This window comes from Argentina anserina, chromosome 6 (genome assembly GCF_933775445.1).
Source record: "Argentina anserina chromosome 6, drPotAnse1.1, whole genome shotgun sequence".
In the NCBI taxonomy this organism is placed as follows: domain Eukaryota; kingdom Viridiplantae; phylum Streptophyta; class Magnoliopsida; order Rosales; family Rosaceae; genus Argentina; species Argentina anserina.
The window spans coordinates 10,367,564-10,387,768 of NC_065877.1; the positions used below are offsets into that span (position 1 = coordinate 10,367,564).

Here is a 20,205-nt window from a genome sequence, read left to right on the forward strand (position 1 = left end):
ATCATTATAACAATAATCATATAATAATCCTGTACGAAACTATAGAAGACAAAAATAGCATGCCATTTGAAACTAATACAGTACGTAAGAATCTTGTTCAATCAAGCAATTGACAATTTTTGCATCATACCTCTCTTTATCTAACATAAAAAAAGTATAAAAATGAATCTAACACAACAAACTTGAATACAATAAAAAACATAACTAAAATAGTAGTTCAATAAGCTGCGAGACTCAAGATCAGATCTTTTGCCATGTTTAACATTGAAATCATTGCTACAATCATCACACGAATCATACAACAGCAAGTCCATAATTAAACTGCATACCCACAACAAATAAAATCTAAAAGGTCTCCACTTTAACTGTTCATGTTAACTCTATGTATTATAATTGAAATCAATTGAGCAGCCAATACTAGTTTAGCAATAGCGAATCCCAAGTTCAGAGACCCGAATTTTAATACCCATTGAAATTTTCTCATCTCTATTCTCTTTTGACGGGTCAGAATCCAAGTGCAAGGATTATAAATTTGAAGAGAGAGAGAGAAAGAGGGGGGAGAGAATTGAAGAGAAACGTATTACCTAATAGGATAGCTGAGTAGAGAAGGTGTGTCGTGCAGACGAAAGAGAAAGTGAGGAACGAGGAGGTTCCGATGAAGAAAGGAGGGGAGACTGCGGAGCAGCTGCGTTTGTACCAGATGCGCTTCTTTTCTTCACGTATCACATCTCTATTTTTTTTTCAAAAGAAAAAAACAATGATAAAAAGCTGAAATCTAGTCAGAAGAAGATGATACGTGGCAGCCTGGTATTGGTCCACCTAGGAGAGTTCGGACGGCTGCGTCCAACATAGATCGGACGCAAGTTTTTTCCATCTATTTATAGGAAACATTGGAGAATATTGCACTGTTGTTAGCACTAATCCTAATAATTAAACCTAGCTGTTAACACCACCATGAGTAACATGCTCATGCTTTATCAGCTCTTCCAACACAGCTATTCCAGCTCACACTAACACTCCCCCTTAAGTAGGCGCATACATATCAACAATGCCCAACTTGCTAAGTGAGTCATAAAAGACATTCTTAGACACTCCTTTTGTGAGTATATCCGCAAGTTGCTTTTCTGTAGGAACAAACGGAAAACAAATGATCTTAGCGTCTAGCTTTTCTTTTATAAATTGACGATCAACCTCTACATGTTTTGTACGATCATGCTGCACCGGATTCTGTGAAATATCAATAGTTACCTTGTTGTCATAGTACAACTGTATAGCACACTTAGGCTCAACACCCAAATCTTGTAGCAAATTTCTAAGCCATAACAACTCGCACACTCCCTGAGCCATACCTCTGTATTCTGCTTCAGCACTAGATCGAGGTACCACATTTTTTTTCTTACTTCTCCATGTAACAAGATTACCTCCAACAAAGGTAAAGTACCCTGATGTGGACCTCCGATCCGTAATATTTCCAGCCCAGTCTGCATCTGTGAAGCCACAAATCTCAGGGATATTGTTGTGATTAGAAAGCATTACTCCTCTCCCTGGAGCTCGCTTCAGTACCTCAAAATCCTCACAACAGCATCTATGTGATCCATGCTTGGATTATGCATGAACTGACTCACTACACTTACTGCATACGCAACATCTCGCCTGGTATGTGACAATAAATCAGGCGTCCAACTAGCCTTTGATAATGAGTTTTGTCAGTGGTCACTTGATCTGGGTACTCTGCTAACCGATGGTTCTGCTCAATAGGAGTATTAATTAGAGTGCAATCTAAAATACCTGTCTCCGTTAGTAGATCAAGAATGTACTTCATCTGACACAGATAGATACCATCACTTCCCCGGGCTACCTCAATGCCCAGGAAATACTTGAGTGTACCTAGGTCCTTCATCTCAAACTCTATGGCTAGCTGTTTCTGTAATCTATCCACCTCAATAGTATCATTACTAGTAACTACCATATCGTCAAGATATATAATTAAGGTTGTTACCTTCCCTTGTTGGTGTCTGAGAAATAATGTGTGGTCTGAATTACTATGCATGTAGCCAATTTTCCTCATAAATTGTGAAAATCTTCCAAACCAAGCACGAGGAGACTGTTTAAGACCATATAAAGGCTTTCTCAATCTGCATACAAAGTTATCTGGAGAAGCTGCCACATATCCAGGAGGAAGATCCATATACACTTCCTCTGTAAGTTCTCAATGAAGGAATGCATTCTTAACATCAAACTGTCTAAGTGGCCAGTTTAAGGTAGCAGCAAAAGAGAGCAATACCCGAATAGTGTTCATCTTTGCAACATGTGTAAATGTCTCATCATAGTCTATGCCATATGTCTGGGTGAACCTTTTTGCTACTAGGCGTGCTTTATACCGGCTCACTTACCCATCTGGATTATGCTTCACTGTAAACACCCAACGACATCCCACTGCCTTCTTGCCATGTGGTGGAGATAGAAGTTCCCAAGTATTGTTCTTCTGTAATGCTTTCATCTCTTCCTCCATCGCTTTCTTCCATTTTGGATCTCCCAATGCATCTTGTACTTTGTTAGGTATTGATACAGTAGAAATTTGATTCACAAATGATTCATATGACTTAGCCAATCTTTTGGTAAACATAAAATTTGCCACATGATACTTAGCTTTAGCCTGAAGGGCAGGTTCATATTTTTTTGTTGGCTGACCCCGAGTAGACCTATTTGGCAAGACATATTGTCTACTATTAGCTTCATTAGTATTAGCCCCAATAGAATGACTAACCTCAAATGAGTGATATTCTGTACCAGGGAAACGTTGGTCAGGGGTATAAACAACAGTAAGGGAGGCATCATGGGCAGTTGTGTTGTCAGCTTCTGGTACCTGAATCTCTGGAGTGACTATTCCAGAATCATCTGGTGGTGCATGTGTAGCTGATACATCATTAATCTCAATCGAACCTGTCACCATATCTCCTGGCTGACTTGTCTCCCCCTCTCCATGATACAGCTCTTCAAAATATGAATTCTCCCCCTGAAGAGCAGTATTATAAGACGTGAAATAGCTCATGTCCTCAAGGAAAATAACATCCATAGTGACATAATACTTTCTGGTAGGTGGATGATAGCACCTGTACCCTTTCTGATGTCCAATGTATCCAACAAACACACATTTAACTGCTCGGCAATCTAACTTAGACCTCTGTTGTTTTGGAAGATGGACAAAAACAACACAACTGAAAACACAAGCGGGAAGATTATGAAAAGAGGGTAAGGAAACATGGGATGCAAGCACCTCATATGGAACTTTGCCTTCAAGGAAATGGGATGGAAGACGATTAATGAGGTGAGCAGAAGTTAGGACAGCATCACCTCAAAGGTATTTAGGCATATGGGCACTAAAGAGAATACACCGGCCATATCAAGTAAATGACGATTTTTTCTTTCGGAAACTCCATTCTACTGAGGTGTGTAAGGACACGTTGTTTGATGAACAATTCCATGTGCGGTAAAGAATTCCTGAAAGACATGATTCACATATTCCCTCCCATTATCAGAACGAAGAATTTTAATTGTGGTATTATATTGTGTTTGGACAGTGGTATAGAAGGCTTGAAAAGCCGGAAAACCCTCATTTTTGATTTTCAGAAGAACAATCCACGAAAGACGTGTGCAATCATCAATAAATGACACATAATACTGCATTTCTGACACAGTAGATTCTTTGGAGGGTCCCCAAACATCAGAATGAATTAATTCAAAAGGAAGAGTAGGTTTATTAGAAGTACTAGGAGAATAAGTAGATCGATGACTCTTGCCCAAAACACATGTTTCACAAAGAAAAACTGACTCATCCACACCAAGAAACAAAGTAGGCATGGATTTTTTCATAACACTAAAAGATGGATGCCCAAAGTGACGATGCAATAACCAAACTTCACTTAGCTTATCAGAAGTGGAGAGTAAAGCGATCTGGGACGGTGCCCCTGGTTTCTTCCCCGCATATGTCTGATCCAGATGAAACAACCTTAGATACTCCCGACCAATTATCTCCCCGGTGAGAAGATCCTGAAATATCACATACATGGGAAAAAATGTCACAGAGCACTGAGCTTCAGTGTTCATTTGTGGGACAGATATCAAATGATGAGATAAAGCAGGTACATAAAGCACATTGTGAAGCTCTATGGTGAGAGTAATACGAACTGACCCTTTCCCTAATACGGGGAAGGCATCACCATTAACATTAGTAATATATGGTACTGGTGGAGGAGATAATAGAGTAAAATAAGATTTGTCATAAGTCATATGATCAGATGCACCAGAATCAATAATCCATGTATCAAAACCAACAAAGTGAGAAATATGTAAAGCCATACCAATCTTACCACGACCAGCTATTGATGTTGTGGGTGTTGCTCCTCCTGCTGTATGATGATCATGTCCAACCACACCATATATATCTGGTTCCTGGACCAGCTGCTTTCGCCTTAGAACGATAATTAGGCCTCTGGGGTCTAAGGTGTGGATACAACTTTTAACAGGTTGCACGAGCATGGTTTGTATCATGGCAATAAGAGCAAGGAGGGCGGGGCTGATTCCCGAAGCCTGGTGGTGGTCCTCGCTTATGAAGTGGAGCTGAAGTTGCTTGATGAACAGTAAGGCTAGAAACTTCAATTTGTGTCTTATGAAGACTCTCCTGCTGGGACTCATCCTTACGGATAAATGTGAAAGTTGTGATTAGGCTAGGGGGTTCGGTCTTTCTGAGCAGCTCTCATTTCGCACTGTTATGCTTTGCATCAAGACCTTTCAGGAAATGGTGAACTGGCTCAAGCTCCTTCTCTTTTTGGTACCAAACAATATTCTCTTGATTCTTGATCATGCAAGGATGTTTCACATCAATCTTAGCCCAAATATTATTCAGCTTGGTGTAATATTGCGCCACTGGTTGCCCATCCTGGTGCATTGCAAAAGCTGTGCACATTAATTCATGAACTTGTATAAAATCAGAGTCATTAGTAAATAGGACTTCCAATGTCTTCCATATTGCATGCGCGGTATCACATTCTGCCACTAGATCAAGTATCTCTTCAGTCATGGCTTTGAACAAGACAGACATTATAAGGCCATCATCATCGTCCCATTTAGTGTAGGCAACAACAGCATCTTCATTGGGAGCCTTAGTTACTCTGGTTACATGCCTTATCTTGTGCATTCCTTAGAGATGGGCTGTCATAATTCTATTCCATGTACGGAAATTGACTCCATTGAGTTTGGCTCCCCCAAAAGAACCACTTTCAGAATTCTTGACAAATACTTCAAATTTCTGAACATCATTGACCCGAGAACTCTCTTTTTCGTCTCCATAACCCATTGTAAATCAAATCAAATCACAAATCAGCAATAATGCAGCGGAAACAAAAAACTGATAGGAACCTGCCTCGGGTACACAAGCACTGTCGGTGAAAAAGCACTGACAAGGCAGCAGAAAAAGGGCCGGGCCGAGTCTCGGCTCGAATCTCGGGTCGGGTCTCGAGGTTGATAAAATCCCTTCTCTCCTTTTTTTTTCCTGATTTTCGGGTTTACACAATCGGAGGTCAGATCACCGGGTCTTGCTACTGCGTTGGTGAGGAGGCGAAGACGAGGCTGAGGTCGGATCACCGGGTCTCGGGTCGTCGATGCTGCTGTATCGGCGAGGAGTCGATGACGGGGAGCTTAAGAGATCGACCGAGCGGGAGCAGCACGTCGTCGTTGAGTTAGCAGGGCGCCGGTCGGAGCAGGGCGTCGCCGATCTGATTGACTGGACGCAGCGTCAGGTGCACGGGTACGCCGATCCGGGTGATTGGAAGCGGCATCGGAGCTGGCGACTGAAAGAGGCAGTGGCGACGGGGAGCAGACGACGTCGGAGAGTAGAGGCAACGGCGAAGGGTAGTGTTGCTGCTTATCCAGACGTCTGGCAAAAACACCTACGCCAAACGGAAAAAACGGTGGAGCAAATTTGCAACCAACCAAGTAAGTAGGCTCTAATACCAACTTGAATATTGAGATTTGTATTGATCTATTGAGTGAATTGATACAAAGCTAAGCTATCTATTTATAGAAAAGATTGGAGAATATTGAACTGCTGTTAGCACTAATCCTAATTATTAAACCTAGCTGTTAACACCCCATGAGTAACATGCTCATGCTTTACCAGCTCTTCCAACACAGTTATTCCAGCTCACGCTAACAATTTGTAAAGTCAGTTAGAACATACTTGAGGTTCTTGTTTGAATCTAAGAGTTATATTGATATCTAAGTTCACGTTGGAATCTAGATTTATATTGAAATCTGGGTTCATATTGGAATCTCCTGGGTTCACGTTGATGAAATTGAAAGCCTGCACCTTAGCATGATTAACATGGGTAAAATTGAATTATTCATCAGCTTGTACTGCCATGAGTTTCAATGCTGATGGGCTCCACCTTAGATATTAGGCATAATTACTCTATAGGTCATGGATTCATATGAGTGAATTCTTGAGTGTGTACTTGATAATTTTTGTTACAGGGAGAGAGATGTTCTCTGTTTTCATATTTTTCTGTGTTTTATTTTTGTCAAACTCTCATTTTCATTGATTGAGCTGTTATATTGCCCAAATGGAGTTATATTGCTGTTAAGAGCTGGCAGTCCACGCGAAAAAAATTAAATGGGGAACAGAGAAAGGAATAGAAAAACGGGGATAGATGATCAGCTGCCACCTGCTAGGTATTCCATTTCAGTTATTAAGCTATAATTAATCAAGATTTCCAATAAACTAGTTCAGGTCGATAATATAAATAGAAGTTCCTGCTCACACTTACCAGAAGAGTCAAGAATGTAGCACAGCGTACGTGGGAATCTTGTAGAGCACCACGTGGCAGAAACACAAAGCTACACCTTTCCAGCACCTTCTAGTATTTTCTATCCAAACCCTGCTAGCTCTTCCATATATTAGACCAACAAGGAGCCAACTATCGTCTCGCTCAAGCAAACCAACAAAACTCAAGAGAGCCAAGTGATCACGATGAAACCCATCGACGACAAGAAAGATACGGTGGCGATTCGGGTGGTGAGCCACGACGAGGAGGGTCGGAAGAGAGTGGAGAAGAAGGAGCTCAGTACCCACAACATCGACACCATCAAGTACGTGGAGAAGAAGCTCATAGACAAGGGCGTGCAGCGCATGGACCGCCACCCCATCGGCGGAATCGGGATTGGAAGGCCACCGTCGAAGTCTGGCCACGGCGGGAAGTATACATGGGAGGGCCCCGGAGATGTGGCGGAGTACGAAATGGACCCAGTTCCGGCGGCCATAGATGAGGGGGACCCCAACTATGTTGATGAAGAGGTGGGGAAGAGGATTGTGAAGGGAAAGGAGGCTGACGTGGCGGTAATGGTGGTCGGGGAGGTGGAGGTGGCGAAGGTGGCGGAGAATAAGGAGGGGGTGGCAAGAATTGAGGTTGATCCACAGCTCAACGCTGAGAGTTGATTAATGTTTGGTTTTAATTTAGGCTTTGGGAGTTTGGGTAGTGAAATGTCAAATGTAGAGAGGCTTAAAGATCTCTTTGTAATAAAGGTGTTAAGTTTGGATTGTGCGAACGTTTTTTATGAGAATAATTTATGGTACTCGTGGCTCTGGTTTTCGATTAGCGATCTAGCTCGACTTAATGGGGATGATATTGGAGTTATACGGTACTTGTTGTATATTTTATGGGAATTATGGCATATATTGAGCAATTGAAGTTCGGTTGTGCTATTTGATGCAACTCGTATAGTTTTAAAATATGAAAAAGCATTCAGACAATTGATGGAGTCAAGTCAATAGTTGTAAAATGAACGTCTAAAACTCTATATATTGTTGTATACAATAGAATGAATCTCATTCATGATTTGTAACATAAAGAGCAGAACATCGTGGGACTCAAAACCCACACATGCATGTATCATGCATGCTTGGTTACTTCATCTTCCTTTATATTGTTAGTTTCTTTCCAGAACAGGGAATGAATTTGATCAACAGACTTAGGAGTCAAGACTCCAAACGGGTGTAAGTAATAACATAAGTGGAATTGGATATGGTGTCTAGTTCAAAAATCAATTGTATAATTGTATAAGTAAAAGTCAATTGTATAATTGTGAGTTCTCCTTCTGCCTTTTAGAACGCGCCAAAGAAAAAAGAAAACAGAATACCAAGTTCATACCGTCACATCCCGGAAGGGAAAATGACGGTATTAGAGTTAAAAATTTTGGATAACAAGCGAACAAATGAACAGTCTATTTGAACACTCGCTAGCTTGAAAATTTACACAAATTTTTCGCTAAACAAAAAATTGAGTTTTACAAATGTAACTTGAAAATAGAAACTCAAATTACGACTTTGGGAACACACGTGAAATAATTATGTGAGTTTTACAATAATTTAAAACAACGGAAGGTGATCAAAGAGTCACCGGCCCAAAACAAATACAACTATGGCAGCCCAAAATATACAACAAATGTGACATGATTTATGATACAATCTCGGAACTTATATCTCAATAAGAACAAGATACAAGAGAGAGTTAATAAACTAAAAATGACTTCAAATGGCTCAAATGATGTGTACTCCTAAACTCCACATTTCCTAAACTCTTGATGGCTCCTAACCTGCACAGAAACTATATTAGGGGTGAGCTTCGTCCTTGCTCACCCAGCAGGGGCTAGCCCACCTATGTGGTTTGAAAATAAGGTAGGCTGAGTTTTATGAAAACTTAAATAGTTTTAAATGTGAGCTCGAGCTATAAACATTTTTATTACAAAAGGGATAAGTTATCTTTTAGGGAAATCAATGCAAATATGTATGATGACCATCAATAATATCCAATCAGTGGTGACCGATCCTAACGACTTGTAGCAAAACTATCAAGTCGAGGCCAACTACCTTTGTTGTAACAACAAATGAGTGAGAATGTCCATTTAATGGAATGCCCTCAATAATACTGTAAGGTATGGATCCAATAATAAACAGGGCATTGCCCCTCCGGAGGTTTATGGTTATCGACACCGAGGGGTTATCGGAATACCGGGCTCCATTCACTCTCAGTTCTACTCACTCACGAAGTATCCGTCTATCCTCGGGTTTTAGCATTTCTAAAACACTAATGCATTTCATTTAACATTTAAATAAATCAACCGAGGCATCGACAATGAATTTAAGGGCACGAAATACACAAAGGGGGTTAGCTCACCCTACCTGGATTGAAGTGCAGAATCCACGTTGCTCATCCAATCCCAAAGTATGTTGCTATTGCTGCTCCAGCTCTGTACGATCTCATTGTATCAACTCTAAATCCATTTATAAAATAGTCAATACTAATTTCCGAGTATCGTAAATTGACTCGATTCAGTATTCCGAGTTTGACCATGAAAGTCAAAGGTTGATTTTATGTTGGCCAAGTATTCATGGGTTGACCATGAATTGACCATGAATTGACAATGTTGACAAATTATCGAATGTCGAGCGATAAATAGCATACTTTAATGATATTAAAGCTACTTAAAATCGAATCGATGATTTTATTATTACACCGACACATTTCTAAGTCAAAGTGAATTTTCAATTCCCGAACTGGGCGAGAATCGAAAATAACATAAGTCGTAACTAGACGTTACGTGAATCGTCGTCATTTTACACGAATTAAGTTTTCACTAAGTTACCTTAGATAAAAGTAAAAATGTTGAATCATTTGGTAAATAGTAAGAAGGTAACTTAGAATAAAACTGTAAATATTAAAAGTCAAACGGTCAAACAATAACTTCGTGTGAAGGGCAAAACAGTAATTTCACATTGATGGTAAAAGGGAAAAGGGTAACTTTAATTCGGTAAAAACCCAGAGTTTACCCTTTTTTTTATCAGTCTCCTGTTACAAAACCGGCCACAAAATCCCATCTCCGACACGACAAATTCAACACACAAAACCACAACAAGAATCACAACAACCTAACAAATTCAGAAACGCAAGTATTTGAGAAATTGGGGTAGGATTGCTACCTCCACAAATCATCGATCTCAAACCGGTGATGCTGCACTCTTCCATTCCAAAACCTTCGCTGTCTTGAGGTTTAGAAATTCACTAGAGGCTCGAGACGTTCTTCTGTAGGTAGAGAGATGTTTGTCGGATTTCGGTTTTCTCAGCAAGATCAAAACAGAAGAAGAGAAAGGAATAGATTAGGTTGTTGATTAAGTAGTTATAGCTGGAAATTGAATCAAAAGTAAATCAAAGAAGATTGGGCTTACCTAAAGCGAATCAATTTGCTCGTCAAGTCTCAAAATTTTGCCAGAAAAGCTAGAGAAAAAGGTGGAGTTCAACGATGAAGAACCCAGAAAAATAAGAATTTGAGTTTAGCTTCAAATCAATTAAATCAAACGTAGAGATGGATTGGGAAATAAGATTAGAACAAGGTTTCGCCGACTATCCACCGGTTGCATTTCTCTGCCTTGATTTCGATATGTTAAGAAACGAAGACATTTTCTGTGATCGATGAGCATGGTTGTGTACAGATTGATGAGGCAAATCCGATGGTGGAGATGCATGTGTGATTCACGACCGGACGACCATAGTAAAAAGCTAAGAAAGAGGTGGTAGTGTGTTCGGTGGAGGAGGACAACATGGAGGTTCTCTCTGTATCGAGCTAGAGAGAGAAGAAAAGGTGAAAGAGTGGGGTGTTTTAAGTCAATAAGAATTGGGCTCGGTCTTGGGCCCCGTTTAAGGCTTTAGAGAGAATGAGAGTTGGGGTTTGCTTAAGGCCCTAAACTTAGAAACCCAAACTGAAAATTGTAATTTCAGAAAATATTTTTAGAACAAGTAAAACCTTTAGAAATTCGTAACATTAAAACTGAGCATCGGAAAATATTTCGAAGACATTTATGAGCTCGTGGCGACGTGTAGTTTAATATCGACGTATTAAACTACGTTTTCGACATTTAAGATAAACATCAATTGATTAGTCCTAATGTGTCTGTAATCGAGATTAGAAATCTCGGGTATTACATTTTTTCCCCCTTAAAAGAATTTCGCCCACGAAATTCCTAGGGTAAGATATTTGGTCATTTGGTTAACAGGTTGTGGTTTTGTCAAAGTCAAATGCTTGCTGCGTAATCTTGAGCGAGGATAACTCATATCTATTTGATTGCAACAAATCACAGATCATAGTCACGAGTGAAGAATCTACAGTCGTACTTTCTCGTCTTAGCACAATCGTGAAGTCTAGAAATCTCGGCTTTAACTTTGACAAAGTCTGCGAACATACCGACTAAAAGAGTTGTCTCTCCTGGTCGAACTCAGTCAGTGCTCTCGCCGCTACGTCTCGACCGAGAGAGGATGGTAGTGTAGTTGTTTTGGGAGATGCTAGGCCATTTTTGTTGTTGCTCTAGTCGGGTCCTTGTTGTTGTTGAGGGTTTGTGGTGTTGTTTAGGAGGTAGGTAGTGAGGATTAGATCTAGATGGTGTCGGTAAGAGAGGATCTAGGTCTGGGTTCAGCGAGGGTTGTTTGACTGTTGAGGGTGTGATTTTTAATCCGTTGTCTTTGTTTGAGGTTAAGATAGTCTGAGATTATATCTCTCGAGTCGGAGGTCGTTGTTAATGGTCTGATCAAGTTGATGGGTAGTCCCAGGCGAGTGGTGCAGGTGGTGGTGCTGCAGATTTGGTTGTGGGTTCTCGTCTGAGGCGGATGTATGGAAGGATAGGAGTGGAAGGGTTATGGGTAGCTGCTTGGCTTGGATCGATGGTGATTCTGGTTCTGATTGGATCTCGGAAGGCTGGAGTGGGGCTATGTTGCGTTGGGCCGTGAGGGGTCATGGGCCTTATGCCAGTTTTGGGTCTTTGGTCTGGTTTTATAGGGCTTGCATCTCTTCTTTTTTTTCTTTAGTTAGGTTGGTTTCGTTGTTAGTTTTTATTTTCTGTGTATTTGTGTAATTTGGTGTGGTCGCTTCATTGTGCTTCATTATAGAGATGCCGCTGATGAGAGTGAATATGTTTCATCACCCGAAGCTATCACGTGCGTTCACCCATCAAGAGACGGAGTTGACTCAAGCTTTTGTACTATGGATTGGGAGTCATGATATGGTTGATACATCGACGTCCATTTACATTTATCATGGCTGTTGTTGGATTTTGGGTCTCTACAGGTTGGATTATTGTTTTAGAGCCTCATGGTGTAAAGAAGTGGACGAGAGAAGTTAGGTTACAAGCTAGGCAAGTTATGACTCCTTGATAGGAGCACTTTGTGCGATGTTCTTAACATGTTTTTGCGCTCTTATTGTTGTAGTGGTGAGTCATTTAGTTGAGTTAGGAGTCTATGGTGGCGTTGGTTGCATTTTGGTGTTAAAATAGGTTGAAAACACACAAAAAATCGAGAGTCCTATTTAGAGTAGGATTCCTTGTGTAACTAGGAAACCTAGTTAAATTAGGAGTTTTCATTAATCGGCATTTTTATCACATTTGTGATATATTGAGAATCCTACTTGCATTAGGAATCTTGTTTGGACTAGGAAACGTGCTATTTCGGAAAATCGTACTTGAACTGAAACTCTTATTCCGTAACTTTCCTAATCGTACTTTCATACTTTGTAACTTACTTGTCTTTATTCTTGTCTTTTATTATTTTCAGATTTTAAAGATGAGATTGTGTAGCTAGAATGAAGAAAAAAATAGAGGAAAATAAGCAAAAGAGGAAAATAAAGAAAGAATGAGACATCTAAAAAAGAGAAAAAGAAGGAATTTATCAAAGGAGATTGCACCCACCAATGACAAAAATAAGTGAAAGAAAAAGAGAGAAAGAAAAAGGAAGAGAATAAAAGAGATAATGCAAGAGAGAAAGAATGAGACACCTAAAAATGAGAAAAAGAAAGAATTTATCAAAAGAGATTGCACCCACAAATGACAAAAATAAGTGAAAGAAATTGAGGAGAAAGAAAAATGAAGAGAATAAAAAAGAGATAATGCAAAACAGAAAGAATGACACCTAAAAGAGAGAAAAAGAAGGAATTTATCAAAGGAGATTGCACCCACCAATGACAAAAATAAGTGAAAGAAATTGAGGAGAAAAAGTCCAAGCCATAATATTCAAGGAGCCAAAACTCTTCTATAAATAGCACATCATTCACAAAGAAAAATCATCACTTCTCCTTAGCATTCAAGAGCCAAAACTCTACCAAAACACCACCATAAATTTCCCTCACAAATCAGCCAAGCCATCCACCCAAAAACCATCATCATCTCCACCGAGTTTTACCTATTGCAGCCGTACCTCTCAGGTTCCTACAACGTGTGATTCTCGCAACTCATCTACATGGCTTCGTTTATTTGTGTTAATCTACAATTCTTTATATATGAAGATTATAAGTTGTTTATGTGGAAGTATTGGTTTTGTATTTGTTTTAGAATTTTCAAATTGTAATTGATATGTTTTTGAGACTATGCCGAATCTAGGTTCTTATAATTATTGAAGTTTGTATTTCTATTGTTGTGTTTTACTCTTGTTTTACTTGCTCTTAGATAATTTTCAGATATGTGCATACCAATTTAGTACTTGAATGTAGTCCCTAAGATTGTATTTGAGTGCTATCTTCATCATCCATTTGATACAAATCGAATCATGCCCTAAGTAGGTTCGGTTTGTGTTAATTAAAGTGGGAAATTTATTCTGAAAATTTACATGTACCCCATGGTGAGTGACGTCACGTGAAGCATGTCTCCAATAAAGATTTGGTGCTTAAATGTAATCTTGTTTGATTTCTACCATAAGTGTTGTTAACTTGATTGCATGCAATTTAGGTGAGGCCCTAAGTCAACCTAAACATCAATAGAAACTTGCATGATCAGATGTTACCCTAAGGGTTTAATTGTATTGGTGTCTAAAAGTATGTAATCAGATGAATTAGAATGCATGATAGAACCAAACTTCTAATTATATGGTGCATTGGTGAATTTGGTTTAGTTTGGTAAAGAGAAGTCAATCATGTAAATAATAATTTAGGTTTTCTTTTTGTAGTTAATAATCAATCTCAAACCCCTCCCATTATTTGTTAACACTAAAAGTTTAGAGTTCCTTTCAATTCCCCGGACTGAACGATCTTTGCTTATTCTATACTAACGATGACATTTTACAGGGTTAATTGTGTGACGCTCGCGCGCTCCATTACTCCTGTATTGTATTGTTTTTCACCATTGTAACAATTTTTTTATCTATGAATGAAATGTCTTCATTGGATAAAAAAAAAGTTCAAAAAATCAAATTGGACACGTATCCACGTTGCAGATCGATTTCCGGGTAATTAACTGGAATGAATGAGAGCTCCAGAAATACTTGGTAAACGCCATGTTCTTTGAGACATGGTAGACGGGATATCATTTCCATCTCTATGAACCACTAAACCCATCTACCCGGCTCCTTTCAGTAGAGAATAGGATATTTTTCAGATTAATTTGGAATGAAATCGAAAGGGACAACGGACCAACACGTATACAACAACACAACCTTAAAATCCTAAATAGATAAAGTATATGTGTTGTCTAGCTGAAAAGAAAATAAAAAGTTTATATGAACGATAACATTCGAAATTAAGTGAAATACATGATTGGCTTTGTTCAATAATTAACATGCTTAATGAATTATAACAAACATAGGAATGTGTTGGTAGTTTTTTGTTGAGAATAGAGAAAGATGGCCGACTATGTACATGTTGAGAGTTTGAGACTTCCTCAAACAAGGAAAACAATGATAGGATATATGTACGTAAGTTAACGTAATGTGTCATTTGGTGTTGTTTAGTCGTGAATCCCTTGTCCACTGAAACTAGTGTGATACGTACTAACTTGTAGACATGCTGGGTGATAGATATCGGGCAATAAAATAATAGATAGTCAAGAGATACTATATTCTTGAGTTATTCAAACCTTCGAGGAATCGATGCAATATATATATATATATATATATAGTCTCTATCCAGAGTGAAACTTCATTCTGAAATTACAGAGTGAAGTTCCAATTTTAGCACACTTTTTCGGTCAAATTTTTTCACCATAAGCGATTCAATATTTAGGTATTATATTCAAGATCATCTCTACAAAATTTCATCCAATTCGAACATCGCTAAGGTATTGAAATTAGATTAAATCAATAAATGAATTAAAACTGTTCAACGTGAACCGTTCGTGTAAATCTCAATTTTGAAAACTCAAAGCGATGTTCGAATTGGATGAAACTTTGTAGAGATGATCTTGAATAGCATACCTAAATATTGAATCGCTTATGGTGAAAAAAATTGACCAAAAAGTGTGTCAAAATTGGAACTTCACTCTGTAATTTCAGAATGAAGCTTCACTCTGGATAGAGACTATATATATATATATATATATATATATATTGTTTTCTTGATGAAAAGCACGTTGCATCTAAATTGATATGGACATTCCGTATTCTCTTCTTTGCATACTCTACTTTTCCATTCCATTCGATTGAACAAAACAAATAGATAGTTAATCATGATTGATGAGATTGCTAATTTTTATCATACTATTGTTTGCATTGCTTAGTACAATCGAATAGTGAATTATGACTTCTGATGCGTTGAGTTTCTGCATAGAAGGTTAAGTCATAGATTTAGACTTCCTAATGTATGGAAATAAAAGAGTTTAGACTTACATTGTTCCGTAACAGTTTGGATTTGAGACAAAATATATAATTTAATTTCTTGAAACTTATTATTTGGTTCTCTTGTAAATCGCTCTAGCTATCCGTGAATGATCATTTTAAGTAACACATCATGAGACTTGGATCATTTTAAGTACCAGATCCATCCAGAGAGTCATCGAACTCTTATTAACTCTACAGTGAACTGTCGGATAAATAAACCCAAATGCTTGCATACCAAGGCAAACTGTCGTTAGGCTATTTCCCTTGATTCTCATGAATCGAGAGACATATTTTCTACGGCACCAGGCACACTGACACAGTCACCGGAAAACCATTACGTACATAGAAATAATTTAGTATTATTATCTGAGACAGTTCCTAGCCGCTATATATATTTCCAAATTTACCTTCGATCATGTTAGAGATCTAAATATACATAAGCTAGCACTTATGGCTTTGATATGAGTAACAGAACAAAACTCATGCTTGATAGAGCGTTCGTTACAACGTCTATAAAATACCCTGAAAAACATCATCGTTAGTATAGAATAAGCAGGGATCGTTCAGTCCGGAGAATCAAAAGGGCCTCAACACTTATCATGTTATTGGGGGATTTGAGTTGGATTCTAAAACTACTACTTAAAATAAATCCTAAATTACTTATATACAATTGATCAACCACTCATCACATAACCAAAACACGAATTCTACTCAAGAAACATGTATGACATGCATAGAACAACATATAGGCAGCAAGTATTTTCGATTATATCTAAGTCCATTTCAATTCCAATTCTAATTAGAGTCCGAAGCGGTTCATCTAATCGTTAAGACTTCTTAATCATTTAGAATCAACGAAGCGTTCAATCCTAAACATATGCTAAAGAGGGTTCAACATAACGAAGCGTACTAGTTAAACAACAAAGTAGCACATAAGCACATTAAGTCGAATTGGAAACATGTTACACAAGCATGGCGTCACTCATCTTGATTAAACATGCAAATCCCTAGAACTATCACAACCCTAAACAAGTATCAATTATTGAAACACGAAGCGCATATTCAATCAAAGAATACTTTGGTGAATGAAATCGCAACCTTAGGAGAACCATGGCCTTGGCTTCCTCAAGCATTGATTTAGATGCACAAGTTCAAGGAATAAATCAAAATAAAACCTAAAACCAATTCGAAAACCTACTGCCCCTATTCATCTAGCACGGCATACATACATATTTCAATGAATTCATACAATCAAAACATAAAACCAAAGAAGTCTGAATTTATGCTCTTCATATATAAAACCGAAAATCACATCCAAGAATTCATACAATGAAATCGAAAATTGCAGAAAACCAAAAGAAAAATTACAAGCCATGGGTGAATCACACATTAGAAACCTTCTAGGATGAAGCAAGGATGATTCGGATTTGGATGAGGAGGAAGATGAGCACGGTTTTGTGGTGATGGATGAAGATTTTGTGGCTTGAATTTTCTGGATGTGTTTGGGCAGCAATTCGGCTGTGTTTGTGGGAGAATGGAGATGAAAAATATGAAGGGAGGCCGAGCTATATATAGAGGAACCAAGGGAGGAGACTGCTAGGGTTTAGGATGGGCTGATCCATGTATGCACGGCTGGGATTTCTTCTTTTTAATGGGATCGAATGGCTGCCCTTGCATCTTGGATTAATTCAGCTCTTATCCCCTTGTTTATCTCATGTATTATTCGGCCCAAACTCCTTATCCTTTGCTGATTTGAATAGGCACGGCTGAACTCCTCTTCCTCTTGTGTAACTCGGATTTGAACTCCTTTATCTCTTCGAATTATCTCTTTGAATTCTGAAAATAAGAAAAGAAAAACATAAGTAAAAGATAATTCATTCGAAATTCATGTCTTAATCTAGACAATTGTTGTCTTAAAGAGACACATGTAAGAGATGAGGTCAACTAGATAAGGAAAGTTTCTAATTTGCAAAAAGAAAACTTACTAGAATAAGTAAGTTACTAGAACAAGGAAGTTCATTTAGGAAAGTTTCGTAATAAGAGTTTGAGTTCAAGTAGGACTTTCCAAAATGGTACGTTTCCTAGTCTAACAAGGATTCCTAGTTGAAACATGACTCTCAAGATATCGCCAATGCGACCAAAACGTAGAAAGATGAAGACTCCTAATTCAACTAGGTTTCCTAGTCCTATAAGGATTCCTACTCAAACTAGGACTCTAGACCAATTCTTCGTTTTTAACTCGTTTAAGCACAAAAACACATCCATAACCATCCAAGACTCCTATTGTGACTCAATGACTCGATATTACAACAATAAGGGTTAAGCAAAGTACAAATGGAGGTAAAAACATATTAAGAACGTAGCACAAAGTGCTCCTATCAACTACCCCACACTTAGCTTTTGCTAGTCCCTTAGCAAAACAAAACAAAACTACACAAAACACTATTGCCCCTAAATGATTGTCTCAGAATCTCAAAACACATAGCTTTCAAGTTTAAGCATTTGAATGTAAGCACATAAATTCCAAGTTTCATAAACATGTTTCATAGTATGAATAAGTAAGAAATGAGACAATAGGCACATAACATGTTTAGTCAATCCAATCCTCCTCACAAGGCATACTCTCTTCTTTTCACTCAGATTCATGGTTATGATTCACACACAAGTATATGCAAGAGAAAGGATAATAAAGCATCAAATAGCTTGCATATTTCATCAAATGAAAGCACTTTGTGAATAACAAAAGGAAAACCTCATTTAACAACTAAGTGCACAAATGGACCAAAACCATATGCTCAACTCTTGTGATCGTCTCCACAAACCAAGATTTGCTCATTTTAAGAATCATTAGGATCATTTGATAAGGGTGAATGGTTAGGCTTAGCTAAAGGCATGGAATATCAAGGAATCCCAAAGGTAATCCTATAGACTTAGCAGAGTAAACACCATCCTTATGACACCACACACCATCAATGGCCAAATATAACAAGTTGGGCCCAAACATCATTTTAACCACAAAGTGAACATGGACAAAGGTCAAATAAACATTTTTAGACCTTCAATTCAACTCAACTCCAAATCACAAATGGAAGACAACATCTTTTTCTTTCCTTTTCATGTATTGCCGATCTCATCATTTTTTTCATTCATCATCATTTTTTCCTTTTCTTTTTTTCGGCATTTGCTTAAAAGCTTGTTCATATTTTCTCATGTCTTCCACCCCACACTTATTTCATGCATCATCACAACATCATCTCAAAAATAGTTCTGCCAAGTCTATAGGACAAGGTAGATGTAATTATACTAAGCATGGAGATAACATAGGTGATGAAGAAAAGGCTCAATGTAGGCTCAAATGGGGTTCAACTAAGGGGTCCCAAACAGGGCACATATAGGGATACATGGCTGTTTGGCTAAAGTGGTGGTAATCCTAGAAATGATCCATAAATCCCTTTCAAAATCAGAGCATTTTATGACTTAAAAGTTTCAACAATCACAAAAGATGAGTTCTAGTAAATTCTAGAGTCCATTAAAAGTTATGGCACATAGTCATTGAATATGCAAAGAATAATGAGGTTCACAAAACAACCACGAAATTTCATATTATCACTCAAGAAGAAAGCATATATAGGCTCAAAAACTCACAGGTTGTTATGGACTTAAACTAACCAAACATGTATGTCATATTACATTCAATCAACTCTCACATGTTCATACCAAATCCACATTATCAATGAAACTTACAATTCAATTCTTATGAAATGCAAAACCATCATCTATGCATTTAGAGACATAATCATCCTAGACTTTAGGGGAATCCTAAGACTCAAAACAACACATTTTTTTCGATTTTTTAAACATTTTTTCGAATTTTTTCTTTCTTTTTCGTTTTTTTAACATGAAATCAAAGCAAAAATCAGCAAACAATGATCATGCAACCCTACCCCACACTTAGAAAATTACATTGTCCTCAATGTAAGCTCAATAATCAGAATGTAATTCATAAGTATAGACTAAGATCACACATCAATACATATACAATTCAACCATAAGAGTGAAGGGATAAGAAAATGCAAACTCCCGTAGACGACTCCTCCACAGGTACGGTTGAAATGGGTTGCCTCCCATGCAACGCTTGAGTTTTAAAGTCTCTCAGCCTAGACTCTCTCATGCTCATACATCTTTTGGCGCATCTCTCACACTCGTCTCCTCATATGTGTGCTCCTCAAAAGGTTCATAGTAAGGCTTAAGTCGATGCCCATTCACCTTGAACGTCTGACCTGTTTTGTCACTTTTAATTTCAATAGCACCATGAGCAAACACATTAGTAACAACAAATGGACCAACCCAACGAGAACGTAATTTTCCAGGAAAAAGTTTAAGTCTAGAATGGAATAAAAGAACTTTTTGACCAACTACAAACTCTTTCCCACGAATCATCTTGTCATGATAAGCTCTCGTTTTCTCCCTGTAAATCCATGCAGCATCATAGGCATCATTTCGTATCTCCTCAAGCTCATTGAGATGC

At 38.2% G+C, this 20,205-nt stretch overlaps 2 protein-coding genes across 3 annotated transcripts in view; both read left to right on the forward strand.

The window, feature by feature from the left end:
* LOC126797745 (enolase) overlaps positions 1-20,205 on the forward strand; it is a 98,639-nt gene that overhangs the window by 33,486 nt on the left and 44,948 nt on the right. The window lies entirely within an intron of this gene.
* LOC126797774 (uncharacterized) lies at positions 6,984-7,647 on the forward strand. The gene has a single exon (XM_050524498.1). The coding sequence runs from the start codon at positions 7,028-7,030 to the stop codon at positions 7,490-7,492; it is 465 nt and encodes a 154-aa protein (XP_050380455.1). The 5' UTR covers positions 6,984-7,027; the 3' UTR covers positions 7,493-7,647.

Coding starts and splice junctions, on each gene's coding strand:
- LOC126797774 (XM_050524498.1), top strand. CDS start 7,028: ATGAAACCCATCGACGACAAGAAAGATACGGTGGCGATTCGGGTGGTG.